Source organism: Nerophis lumbriciformis, linkage group LG20 (genome assembly GCF_033978685.3).
Source record: "Nerophis lumbriciformis linkage group LG20, RoL_Nlum_v2.1, whole genome shotgun sequence".
Classification (NCBI taxonomy): domain Eukaryota; kingdom Metazoa; phylum Chordata; class Actinopteri; order Syngnathiformes; family Syngnathidae; genus Nerophis; species Nerophis lumbriciformis.
The window spans coordinates 14,735,576-14,750,010 of record NC_084567.2 but is presented as its reverse complement, the minus strand read 5'-3'; the positions used below and the strand labels follow the sequence as shown (position 1 = coordinate 14,750,010).

At 34.7% G+C, this 14,435-nt stretch overlaps 1 protein-coding gene and 1 long non-coding RNA gene across 6 annotated transcripts in view; one reads left to right on the top strand and one right to left on the bottom strand.

The window, feature by feature from the left end:
• The window catches only part of LOC133619471 (tenascin-like), a 237,236-nt gene extending 232,388 nt beyond the window's left edge, over positions 1-4,848 (top strand). For 2 of the 4 annotated variants that reach the window (XM_061980512.1, XM_061980511.1), the window contains one exon: positions 899-4,847. In XM_061980512.1, the coding sequence (XP_061836496.1) occupies positions 899-1,009 (111 nt within the window). In that variant the 3' untranslated portion in view covers positions 1,010-4,847. Of the gene's footprint in view, positions 1-898 lie in introns of all 4 variants that reach the window. The other 2 variants (XM_061980515.1, XM_061980513.1) reach the window with 2 other exon arrangements.
• The window catches only part of LOC133619473 (uncharacterized), a 38,926-nt gene extending 28,419 nt beyond the window's left edge, over positions 1-10,507 (bottom strand). For both annotated transcript variants that reach the window (XR_009817423.1, XR_009817422.1), the window contains exons 1-2: positions 10,430-10,507; positions 6,930-7,054 (exon numbers count right to left, since the gene is read on the bottom strand). This is a non-coding gene — a long non-coding RNA (uncharacterized lncRNA). The remainder of the gene's footprint in view (positions 1-6,929; positions 7,055-10,429) is intronic.
• Between the last annotated feature and the right edge of the window lie 3,928 nt (positions 10,508-14,435).

The following is a 14,435-nucleotide window of genomic DNA, read 5'->3' as shown; positions in this document are numbered from 1 at the left end:
AACATTTGACAGTGAGCTGTTGTATCATCTGCAAGTACCGTATTTTCCCGACTATAGAGCGCACCGGTAAATAAGCCGCACCCATTAAATTTTCAAAGAAAAAAAAAATGTTTCTATATATTAGCAATACCGGACTATAAGCCACAGATATATACGTTGTGAAATGAGTTATTTAAGACAGAAATATTGTTTATTTACATACCTTAATTGTTTCCAAACGGTGTGTGTAACATGGCAGTAAAACGGCCGATCAAACAAAACAGAAGCCATCGTCATGGACCAACGAGCTGCGCAAGCTAGCTCTCCAATCAGCTAAACAGACTCAATAACTCCACGGTGACATTTTGGTGAATTCACTGAGGGATTTGTGAAAGTGAAACAATACAGAAAGAATGCCGTTGTGAGTTAATAATACTAACACAGACACGTGTTAGCATATTAACTCATGCTAATGACGCTAGCTGCATTACATTCTGATAGCACGTACAAACATGCATGAAAACACTACTACAGACATCACACGTGGGACGCTTTAGTAAGTAAGAATTGTTGTAGTTATATTGTAAAAGTTACAAATGTTGCTTGGCGCGATAAATGGAGAATCCATACGAGTAGAAACGCTATGGATGGCTAGAAGACAAACACTCTGATTGGAAAAGAAAAAAAGGAAAAAAAACTACCTGTAAACGGAAGGACACCTGCTGTGAGCGAACTCGTCCGTAAAATGGCGACATAGCACAACACTTTCTCTGTGTATTTGCTTGTTTTTTTATAACTATTCTATTATGGCTGTTATCGGAGAAAAAAATCCATAAATAAGCCGCATTGTTTTTTAAGCCGCAGAGTTCAAAGTGGTGGCTTATAGTCCAGAATTGAGGGATTTTGTGTGCATCCTCAGGGTGTGAACTGGTTCCACTGGAAGGGACACGAGCACTCCATCGAGTTTGCCGAGATGAAGATCCGTCCATCCAACTTCAGAAACCTGGAGGGGCGCAGGAAGCGCTCCTAGACGCCACGCCCACCTCGGCCCCGACATTCGGACCGCCCGCACCTCCACCCAGATCTGACCCCTGACCTCCCGTGCAGCGACCAAAGCCACCGAGACCCCCCTGATGCCTCCATGCGGACCAAGCTCCATCTTCCTGTTCTTCACAGGCTGCCTCGTGCTGAGCGGACATCTTTTTACACGTCACACGCCAAAGACAGCAGAACAATGTCAGGACTATCCGGTGTGCGCCAGGAGGCCCGTGTGCATGATGTCACCCATCGCTACAGCCAAGACACCTTGGTCGGCTGTTTGTGGAAAGGAGTGGTCAATAGGCGTGTAAAAACCACGCTCTGTTTGTACTGTATATACTGCATGTACTGTATATACTGCATGTACTGTATATACCTTATATACAGTATGTACCGTATACACCATATGTACTTTACATACCGTATGTTATGCGAGCCATGATCCTAATGAGAGTGGACTGACGCCATGAACACTTCCTGTCCCTCACGTCATGTGGGACATCTACGCAAGCCCTTTTCTGAGACTAACAAATAAATACTCCAATTATGAGATAAAAAGTCCCAATTATGACATACAAAGTCACAATTGTGAGGTAAAAAGTCGTAATTATGAGATAAAAATTCATAATTGTGAGATAAAAAGTTAAAAGTAAGATAAAAAGTTGAGATTAAGAGATAAAAAGTCGTAATTATGAGATAAAAAGTCCCGATTGTGACATACAAAGTCACAATTGTGAGGTAAAAAGTCGGAATTATGAGATAAAAATGTATAATTGTGAGATAAAAAGTTGAAAGTAAGATAAAAAAAAATTAAATTAAGAGATAAAAAGTCGTAATTAAGAGATAAAAAGTCAGAATTATGAGGTAAAAAGTTAAAACTATGAGATAAAAAGTCGAAATTGTGAGATTAATTAATCGAAATTATGAGATTAAAAAGTAGAAATGATGAGACAAAAAGATGAAACTATGATATAAAAGGTCGAAATTGAGATAAAAAGTCAAAGTTACGAGGTAAAAAGTCTAAATTATGAGATTAAAAAAATCCAAATTATGAGATAAAAATCTAAATTATGAGATAAAAAAAATCCAAATTATGAGATACAAATCTAAATTATGAGATAAAAAAAATTAAATTATGAGATTAAAAAATCGAAAATTACGAGATAAAAAGATGAAATGGAGATATAAAATGTTTACATTATGAGGTAAATCTAAATTATGAGATAAAAAGACGAAATTATAAAACAAAAAGTTGAAACTATGATATAAAAGGTCGAAATTGAGATAAAAAGTCAAAATGATGAGATAAAAACTTGAAATTATGAGATTAAAAAAATAAAAATTATGAGATACAGTCTAAATTATGAGATAAAAAGTTGAAATGGAGAGATAAAAAGTCAAAATTAAGAGATAAAAATCAAAATTATGGGATAAAAAAAAATCGAAATTATGAGACAAAAAGTTGAAATTAAGAGATAAAAAGTTGAAATGGAGAGATAAAAAGTCGAAATTATGGGATAAAAAATTGAAATTATGAAATTAAGTCATAATGAGATAAAAAGGGAAGTTAGATATTTTATACCAGTCTCAGTGGCACATCTTTGAGAAGATGTAATCATTTAAATTTCTCATCTCAGAATTTCAACTTTTTTATCTCATAATTTCAATTTCTCATCTCATAATTTCAATTTTCTTATCCCATAATTTCAATTTCTCATCTCATAATTTCAATTTTCTCATCTCATAATTTCAATGTTGTCATCTCATAATTTCAATTTCTCATTGCATAATTTCAATTTCTCATCTGGTAATTTCAATTTTGTCATCTCAGAATTTCAACTTTCTTATCCCATAATTTCGATTTCTCATCTCAGAATTTAAACTTTCTCATCTTATAATTTCAATTTCTCATGCATTATTTAAATTTCTCATCTCGTAACTTAAATTTTGTCGTCTCATAATTTCAATTTCTCATCTCATAATTTAAATGTTCTCATCTCATAATTTCAATTTTCTCATCTCATAATTTCAATTTCCTTATCTCATAATTTCTACTTTCTCATCTCATAATTTCAACGTTGTCATCTCATAATTTCAATTTCTCATCGCATACTTTCAATTTCTCATCTCAGAATTTCAACTTTTTTTCTCATAATTTCAATTTCTCATCTCATAATTTCAATTTTCTTATCCCATAATTTCAATTTCTCATCTCATAATTGCTACTTTCTCATCTTATAATTTCAATGTTGTCATCTCATAATTTCAATTTCTCATCTCGTAATTTCAATTTTATCATCTCAGAATTTCAACTTTCTTATCCCATAATTTCAATTTCTCATCTCATAATTTCAATTTCTCATGCATTATTTCAATTTCTCATCTCGTAATTTCAATTTCTCATCTCATAATTTCAATTTCTCATCTCATAATTTCAATTTCTCATCTCATAATTTCAACTTTCTTATCTCATAATTTCAATTGCTCATCTCATAATTTCAACTTTCTCATCTCGTAATTTCAACTTTCTCATCTCATAATTTCAACTTTCTCATCTCAGAATTTCAACTTTCTCATCTCAGAATTTCAAATTTCAATTTCTCATCTCATAATTTCAATTTCTCATCTCATAATTTCAATTTCTCATCTCATAATTTCAACTTTCTTATCTCATAATTTCAACTTTCTCATCTCGTAATTTCAACTTTCTCATCTCATAATTTCAACTTTCTCATCTCAGAATTTCAACTTTCTCATCTCAGAATTTCACATTTCAATTTCTCATCTCATAGACTGACCATTGGGTGTTTAGTTTTTGTCAGTGGTGTAAAAGGTGCTTGCAAGGAAGAACAAGGTGATGGTGTCCACTCCTACAGAACAACATACATCTGAGTCATCATGTTGGTCTACAACAAGGTGATAGTGACCACTCCTACAGTACAACATACATATGAGTCATCATGTTGGTCTACAACCACTCCTACAGTACAACATACATCGGAGTCAGCACAATTGTACTAAAAGCACAAGATGACTCAAATTGAAATAAATAAACGATAATTTCTTAGTCCTTGTGTCACTTTATCCTCCCTGGTTCCTCCAAGGAGCCCACCTGTGATAGAATAGACGTCCCCATGAGAAATAATCCTAATATGGAAGTATTTAGACCGGTTGAAGTGGATTGCATTCATTGTGGGGGCCCCTCAAACTTTTCATTACGTGTTGGATGGAACCAAGGCAGGACCTACTATTATTATTATTATTATTATTGTTTTTAGGTACGTCATTCATCGCCGTGACGGTTCTTTGCTCTTGTCATACTTCTTGTGAATACGGTAGATGTATGTGGAACAAGAGAATGTGTTATTCAAATTGTAAAAACATAGTCAGGTCCAAAAGAGTCGTTTTTAAGCCCCCTGTTCCCAGAAACAAAAAGAATGAATTGTGTTCTTATGGATGTGTTTGTTTATAACAACTGTTTCTCTGTGAACTGTACTACAATAAAGCTGTTTGTTTGAAAGATGTTTGGCATTTTTAGAGGACAGTCCCCTCCCTGATCTCAGTACAACATACATCTGAGTCATCCTGTTGGTCTACAACCAGGTGATGGTGACCACTCCTACAGTACAACATACAAACCCCGTTTCCATATGAGTTGGGAAATTGTGTTGGATGTAAATATAAACGGAATACAATGATTTGCAAATCATTTTCAACCCATATTCAGTTGAATATGCTACAAAGACAACATATTTGATGTTCAAACTGATAAACTTTTTTTTGTGTGCAAATAATCATTAACTTTAGAATTTGATGCCAGCAACACGTGACAAAGAAGTTGGGAAAGGTGGCAATAAATACTGATAAAGTTGAGGAATGCTCATCACACTTATTTGGAACATCCCACAGGTGTGCAGGCTAATTGGGAACAGGTGGGTGCCATGATTAGGTATAAAAACAGCTTCCCAAAAAATGCTCAGTCTTTCACAATAAAGGATGGGGCGAGGTACACCCCTTTGTCAACAACTGCGTGAGCAAATAGTCAAACAGTTTAAGAACAACGTTTCTCAAAGTGCAATTGCAAGAAATTTAGGGATTTCAACATCTACGGTTCATAATATCATCAAAAGGTTCAGAGAATCTGGAGAAATCACTCCACGTAAGCGGTATGGCCGGAAACCAACATTGAATGACCGTGACCTTCGATCCCTCAGACGGCACTGTATCAAAAAACGACATCAATCTCTAAAGGATATCACCACATGGGCTCAGGAACACTTCAGAAAACCACTGTCACTAAATACAGTTGGTCGCTACATTTGTAAGTGCAAGTTAAAGCTCTACTATGCAAAGCGAAAGCCATTTATCAACAACATCCAGAAACGCCGCCGGCTTCACTGGGCCCGAGATCATCTAAGATGGACTCATGCAAAGTGGAAAAGTGTTCTGTGGTCTGACGAGTCCACATTTCAAATTGTTTTTGGAACTATTCGACATCGTGTCATCTGGACCAAAGGGGAAGCGAACCATCCAGACTGTTATCGACGCAAAGTTCAAAAGCCAGCATCTGTGATGGTATGGGGGTGCATTAGTGCCCAAGGCATGGGTAACTTACACATCTGTGAAGGCACCATTAATTCAGAAAGGTACATACAGGTTTTGGAACAACATATGCTGCCATCTAAGCGCCGTCTTTTTCATGGACGCCCCTGCTTATTTCAGCAAGACAATGCCAAGCCACATTCAGCACGTGTTACAACAGCGTGGCTTTGTAAAAAAAGAGTGCAGGTACTTTCCTGGCCCGCCTGCAGTCCAGACCTGTCTCCCATCGAAAATGTGTGGCGCATTATGAAGCGTAAAATACGACAGCGGAGACCCCGGACTGTTGAACGACTGAAGCTCTACATAAAACAAGAATGGGAAAGAATTCCACTTTCAAAGCTTCAACAATTAGTTTCCTCAGTTCCCAATCGTTTATTGAGTGTTGTTAAAAGAAAAGGTGATGTAACACAGTGGTGAACATGCCCTTTCCCAACTACTTTGGCACGTGTTGCAGCCATGAAATTCTAAGTTAATTATTATTTACAAAAAAAAAATAAAGTTTATGAGTTTGAACATCAAATATGTTGTCTTTGTAGTGCATTCAACTGAATATGGGTTGAAAAGGATTTGCAAATCATTGCATTCCGTTTATATTTACATCTAACACAATTTCCCAACTCATATGGAAACGGGGTTTGTACATCTGAATCATGTTGGTCTACAAGAATGTGATGGTGACCACTCCTACAGTACAACATACACTGGACTCCCCTGTGAGCTATCAATGCAGAAAGGAAATGTCAACACAAGCGTGGAAAATGTCAACAAAATAGTACAATCACAATGAACACCTAACAAAGAAACTCTCAAAATGAAGGCGCAACAACAAGAAATACATGATAAAGTGTAAGAAAATAGTGCAAAGTGTGAAAATGTAAACAGAGAAACCTGAGAACTATTTTCAGCGGGTTTAGTGCCAGGAAATTACGGCTGTGTAACATTATTTTTCCCTGTTATTCTTATTTAACCATGGAAATTAAGCTATGTTATGCAGTAATTATTTAAATAGTATTTTAAAGTAGCACATTTGTTATTCTTGACAGTCTTGCACTTTAGTTCCTAAATGTTGTTTTTGTATACCCCAATAGGGAACGGACCAGGGTTGAAAAGAAAAAGAGTGGCGCACGGCTAAGGTGGTCCACATTGGTGTGGCGCCTTTGACAAAATATATATATTTTGATAATGTTATATTGGCCAGCCCTATGGGATGATATTTATTTCAGGGTTTATATAAATATTGAAATGGTTTTAGGTCACACACACTTTCTACACTCTAATGTAACTGGAACATATCAATTATTGGTACTCACAAATGATGATGCTAAATAATTGGCGTCTTGATGAAGATGAAGATGAAGATGATGAGTTATATTCCTTCCTCCTCCTCCATGGAGCCACAAAAGAGGTGTTGATCTTGTAATGGCAGCTAGTAGGACTAGAAGATACAGCCAAAAAAAAACAGATCAAGAGTGATACTTTCATATCATTTGATCTTAATATCACTTTTTTTTGTTGCTTTTAGTTTGCCAGTGTTGCACCAAAAACTAAAGAAACGACAGATTAGTTCAAATTTTATGAACATACCAAGCAAATGAAGCAAATTAAATAAGAATATCTAACATGTTTACCCAACAGTTAAACAAATTGTGAAATTATTAATTATGAGAGACACAGTACTAATGAGATAGAGTCAAAATGATGGGATACAATGTCAAAATTATTGAATAAAAAGTCAAAATGATGGAATAGAAAGTCAAAGTTATGAGAAAAAAAGTTAGAAAATAAAGTCAAAATTGTGAGATAGTCACAATTATGAGAAAAGTCTACATTATGAAATACAAAGTCAAAATTATGAAATAAAAAGTCTAATGAAATACAAGCCAGAGTTATGAGATAGAAAGTCGAAGTTATGAGACAAAAAGTCAAACTTATGAGATAGAAAGTCAAAGTTATGAGATACAATGTCATAATTATGAGACAAAAAGTCCAAAATATGAAGTAAAAAGTCAAAATTATGGGATAAAAATGTGAAATTATGAATTAAAAAGTATCATTTATGGGAAAATATGAGATATACATTTTAAGTTATGAGACAAAAAAATCTAAATTACGAGATACAATGTCAAAATTATGAGACAAAAAGTCCAAAATATGAAGTAAAAAGTAAAAATTATGGTATAAAAAGTTTAAATTATGAACTAAAAAGTCGAAATTATGGTAATTATGAGATATAAATTTCAAGTTATGAGACAAAATGTCAAATTTATGAGATATAAAGTCACAATTATGAGACAAATAGTAAAAATAATTAAATAAAAAGTCAAAATTAATGGATAAAAAGTCAAAATTAAGAGAGACGAAGTCGAATTTATGCGATCGTCAAAATTATAAGATACAAAGTCACATTAATGAGCCAAAAGGTCAAAATGATTAAATAAAAAGTCTAAATTATGAAATAAAAAGTCACAATTATGAGACAAAAAGTCTAAATGATGAAATGAAAAATCAAAATTATTGGCTAAAAAGTCTAAATTAAGAGACAAAAAGTTGAACTTATGCGATAGTCAAAATTATTAAATAAAAAGTCAAAATTATGGGATAAAAAGTCGAAATTATGAGATAGAAAGTCAAATTTATGAGATACAATGTCACAATTATGAGACTAAAAGTCAAAATGATGGAATAAAAAGTGAATATTTTGAAATAAAAAGTCAAAATTAAGAGACAAAATGTCAAACTTAAGCGATAAAGTCAACCTTATGAGATATAAAGCCAAAATGATTAAATATGTCACAATTATGGGATAAAAAGTCAAATTTGAGATAAAAAGTCGAAATTATGGCATATAAAGTCAAAGTTATGAGACAAAAAGTTAGAAAATAAGAAAGTCAAAATTGTGAAATAGTTACAATTATGAGAAAAGTTTAAATTATGAAATACAATAATAAATACATAATAATTAAAAAGTCAAAATTATGGGATAAAAGTCAAAATTATGGGATAAAAAGTCAAAATTATGGGATAAAAAGACAAAATTATGGGACAAAAAGTAAAAATTATGAGATATAAATTTGAAGTTATGAGACAAAAATTATGAAATAAGTCAAAATTATGGTATAAAGTCGAAATTGAGATAAAAAGTCGAAATTATGGGATAAAAAGTCAAAATTATGAGATAAAAAGTTACAATTATGAAATAAAAAATCAAAATTATGGCATAAAAAGTCAAAATTATGAGATAGAAAGATGTAGTTATGAGATAGTCAAAATTATGAGAAACAAAGTCACAGTTATGAGACACAAAGTAAACATTTTGAAATAAAAAGTCAAAATTATGGGATAAAAAGTCAAAATTATAAAATATAAATTTATAAATTTAAATTTAGTTATGAGACGAAAAGTGAAAATTTGGGTTTATGTCCACAACCTTCTTGTATCCAGGTGAGAGACATGATTTATCATCTAGAATTAACTTTCACCAACTCAAATGCGATGCAGCAGCTCAATATATCAACATAGCAGCATAAGCTAGCTAGCGCTCTGTGATCACGGCGCGGCAAAAAGTAGTTCCTCTGCGTTAGCGCCTATAATAACAATATCGCTAATACTTGGTTAATATTTAAGATTAAGACATGTAAATGGAGTATTGTCAGCAATTTTTGGATGTTTTTAAAGTGATGTATGGGCGGAATAGATTACTCCCATTAGCTGCATTGTTAGCCACCTCTTACTTGCCATATTTTAAGACTTGAATTGCATTAAAAAAAAAACAACATATGTTCTTGTCAAAATTATGGGAAATTATGAGATATCAATTTGAAGTTGTGAGATAAAAAGTCAAAATTATGAGGTATAAAGTCACAATTATGAGAAAAAAAGTCAAAATTATGAAGTAAAATGTCAAAATTATGAGACAAAAAGTCAAAATTATTGGATAAAAAGTCAAAATTATTGGATAAAAAGTTAAACTTAAGAGACAAAATGTCAAACTTATGCGATAGTCAAAATTATGAGCTACAAAGTCACATTTGTGAGACAAAAAGGCACAATTATTAAATAAAAAGTCAAAATTATGGGATAAAAAGTCACAATTATGGGATAAATAGTCACAATTATGAGATAGAAAGTCGACATTATGAGACAAACTATCAAACGTATGTGATAAAGTCAAAATTATGATATACACAGTCTAAATTATGAAATAAAAACTCAAAATTATTGGATTAAAAAGTAAAAATGATTTGATAAAAAGTCAAAATCAAGAGACAAAAAGTCAAACTTATGCGATAAAGTAAAAATTATGAAATGAAAAGTCAAAATTATGGGCTAAAAAATCAAAATTATGAAACAAAAAGTCAAACTTATGTGATAAAGTAAAAATTATGAAGAAAAAAGTCAAAATGATGGGCTAAAAAGTCGACATCATGAGATAGAAAGTCAAACTTATGAGATACAACGTCACATTTATGAGACAAAAAGTCAAAATTATGAAATAAAAAGTCAAAATTAAGAGACAAAAATTCTAACTAAAGAAGAAGAAGTTTAATAATAAAAATATTAATTTTGGTGTAGAAAAGCTAAATTGTGTGAATGTTTGGAGCATTCACACAATTATCGAAATGAGCTGGTTTACCTAACAAACTGCTATTTTCCTAGCTTAATTGTTTTGATAAATTCGTCGAATAAAAATTGTAAGGATACTTCACTAGTAATATTTGACACCATTATAAAGCATTACAATTGTTTAATTAATTTAAAATGAGCTTTAATGGCAAAAAAAAAAAAGGTTTTTAGAAATGAACTGGTATACCTGACATGCGGCCATTTTGTCGACGTCATTTCCTGGAATAGTCACATGACGGTCACATGACCGTCACATGACCAGCACCCCTTCAATGTTTGCTGTGACACTACTGGTATATGGGAAACACATTTTAGTACATTTAAATTGTTCAACATCAAACACTAATTCGCAATGTTGAAGTTAAAGTATGACGTTGACAGATTCAAAGTAAATACTTAAAATCCTAAACACATGAATTTATTTAATAAAAGCGTAAATAAATGAGTCCGTCATGACAGTTTGCGCTGTGTTGAAGTGTTTGCAGGGTGCACCCCCTGGTGGTTAAACATGTGCATTACAAATTGTAAAAGGATGGTACTTCTCTGCATCAAGCAAAACATAAATATTGTGCAATGTTCTGAACAAATCAGTAACGTGGCCTGATTTAAATGAGTCCCGGAGTTTAAAAAACGGTGGCAATGATGACAAAAAATGTCAGTAGAATGAAAAAGGCACACGGCAGGAACACAAATGTAACACAAAGCAGCGGGAAGTAATGATTAGTTAAAGATCATCTCATTATTTACAAACAGGAAATGGCAAGTGACTCAAAATTAAGAAATAAAAAGTCACAATAATGGGATAAAAAGTCACAATTATGACATGGAAAGTTGACGTTAGGAGACAAAATACCAAACATATACGATAAAGTAAAAATTATGAGACAAAAAGTCTAAATTATGAAATAAAAACTCAAAATTATTGGATAAAAAGTCAAAATTAAGAGACAAAAAGTCGATATTGTGCGATAAAGTCAATATTATGAAATAAAAAGTCAAAATTATGGGCTAAAAAGTCAAAATTAAGAGACAAAAATTCGAACTTATGCGATAAAGTACAAAATATGAGATACAAAGTCAAATTTATGAGACAAAACGTCAACATTATGAAATAAAAAGTCAAAATTATGAAATTATGGGATAAAAAGTCAAAATTAAGAGACAAAAAGTCAAACTCATGCGATAAAGTCCAAAATATGAGATACAAAGTCACATTTATGAGACAAAACGTCAAAATTATTAAATAAATCTAAATTATGGGATAAAAAGTCAAAATTAAGAGACAAAAAGCCAAAATTATGGGATAAATAGTCAAACATATGAGATACAAAGTCACATTTGTGAGACAAAAAGTCAAAATTATGAAATAAAAAGTCAATATTAAGAGACAAAAAAGTCGAACTTATGGGATAAAGTTCAAAATATGAGATATAAAGTCACATTTATGAGACAAAACGTCAAAATTATGAAATAAAAAGTCAAAATTATGAAATAAAAAGTCAAAATTATGGGATAAAAAGTTAAAATTATGGGATAGAAAGTAGGGATGTCCGATATTATCGGCCAATTAATGCTTTAAAATGTAATATCGGAAATTATCGGTATCGTTTTTTTTATTATCGGTATCGTGTTTTGTTTTTTATTAAATCAACATAGAAAAACACAATATACACTTACAATTAGTGCACCAACCCCAAAAACCTCCCTCCCCCATTTACACTCATTCACACTCAGGGTTGTTTCTTTCTGTTATTAATATTCTGGTTCCTACATTATATATCAATATATATCAATACAGTCTGCAAGGGATACAGTCCGTAAGCACACATGATTGTGCGTGCTGCTGGTCCACTAATAGTACTAACCTTTAACAGTTAATTTTACTCATTTTCATTCATTACTAGTTTCTATGTAACTGTTTTTATATTGTTTTACTTTCTTTTTTATTCAAGAAAATGTTTTTAATTTATTTCTCTTATTTTTTTATTTTTTTTTAAAGGACCTTATCTTCACCATACCTGGTTGTCCAAATTAGGCATAATAATGTGTTAATTCCACGACTGTATATATCCGTATCGGTATCTGTAATTAAGAGTTGGACAATATCGGAATATCGGATATCGGCAAAAAAGCCATTATCGAACATCCCTAATAGAAAGTCAAAGTTATGAGACAAAAAGTTAGAAAATAAGAAAGTCAAAATTGTGAGATAGTCACAGTTATGAGAAAAGTCAAAATTATGAAATACAAAGTCAAAAAATGAGATACAATGTCACATTTATGAGGTAGAAAGTCGAAGTTATTTATTTGTATGTGGCGTCGCGCGGGTCTCGCTTCCTGTTGGGTGGGGTCAGTGCCCGTGTGGCCCGACCTTGCGCTGTGGGGTCTCTGTTGATGACTTGATGTGGTGGCGGCGCGGCCCCCATGTCTGGTCTGGATGCTGTGTCTCGGTTTTTTGGGCGGTGGTGTGTTTGTGCGGGTTTGGGTTGGGGTGGCGCCGGCTGGTCCCAGTGGTCCTGTTGGCGTGTGGTTGCCAGTCGCAGTTTTTTTTATCGTTTTGATTTGATTGGGTGGTGCTGGCTGTCTGGGGGTATTGCAGCTGCTGTTTCTGCTGCCGTTTGTTTGTGGTGTCGGCACCCGTGGCTGCTGGGTCTGGTGCAGGGGGGTGGCTGATGTTGTGACTGGTGGCAGCGAGCGCGCGTGGTGGTTGTCGGGGCTAACGAACTGTGTACATGTATGTATATGTATGTGTATGTATGTATATATATATATATATATGTGTATGTGTACATATGTGTATGTATGTGTATGTATATGTATATATGGGTATGTGTGTGTATGTATATGTATATATGTATGTATGTATATTTCTGGGGGTACGCTCTGGGCCTGCCTGTCAGGCGGGGGTCGGCGCCTCAGGCTACTGCATCCGGACTGCGTGTCTGGAGCTCCCGGGTCCCACCGTCCATCCCTTCCGGGTGCCCGTCTTGGTTGGGGCATGCTGGGTCTAGTCCCTGCGTCTATTGTGGTAGCTTGGTGCTGCAAGGTATTCCGAGGTGCTGCGAGTCGGCCAGTTGCTGGGGTAGTGACCTTGTGTGTCAGCATGTCTGTGATCTTCTTTTAATTCTTTTTTTTTTTTTTTAATTAATCAATTTTTTTTTTTAAATATATTTTACAAATATTATTATTTATTTATTTATTTTATTTTTTCCCTCCCTCGGGGGGGGAGCTCGGCGGGGCGGTTGCTGGTTGTTCCATCTCCATCGTTGGGGTCCCTGCGGGTGGGGTGGGTGGTTCCCGTGGCCCCGTGCTGGGTGGTCCTGCGGCGGCTGACTTGGGTGGGGTGGCCTCGCCGCGCTCTCCGGGGGTGGGCTCGTGTGGGCCCGGTTGCCGGTGGGGCTGGGGCGGTCTTCCCGTCCGGTTGCGGGGAATTTCTGGGCCCCCCGGGCAGGGCGTCCCGCCTTTCTGCCCGTGTGGGGTGTGGTCTCTCGCTGGCTTGGGGTCTGGCTGTCCCCTGCTTTTCTCGTGCCTTGTCCTCTGCCGGGTGCGTCTGTCTGCGGCCTGCTGCTGGCCCTTGTGGGCGGCGCGGTGGGCCGGGCTTTGGGGTTCCTGTCGCTGGCCGGCTTGGCTGCGTGGGGGCGGTGGTCCCTGGTTCCCTGAGCACCACACCTACTGTTTGTGGGTTGGGCTCTCGGAGAGGCTGGGGCCGTACTCTGGCTCCCACGCACACTGGGAGTCGAATATATTGTACATACAAATTCACATATACTCACATACATACACAAATACAGTACATACCTACATACTCAAAGTTCGTACATTCACACGCACATTCATTATACAAACATACACATACTGTACATATACACTCACTGTACAACACATATACACATTCTGTACATATACATTCACTGTACAAACATACATATACACATACTGTACATATACATTCACTGTACAAACATACATGTACACATTCTGTACATATACAAGTACATATGCATACATACACTCATCCACATAATCACATTTCATCAAACATATATTAACGATGTTGCCCTAGGGTAAACTGGGTACAACACATGGCACACTGACAAAGCTTAACCCAGGGATAGAGAACCTATGGCTCTAGAGCCACATGTGGCTCTTTTGATGACTGCATCTGGCTCTCAGATCAATCTTAGCTGACATTG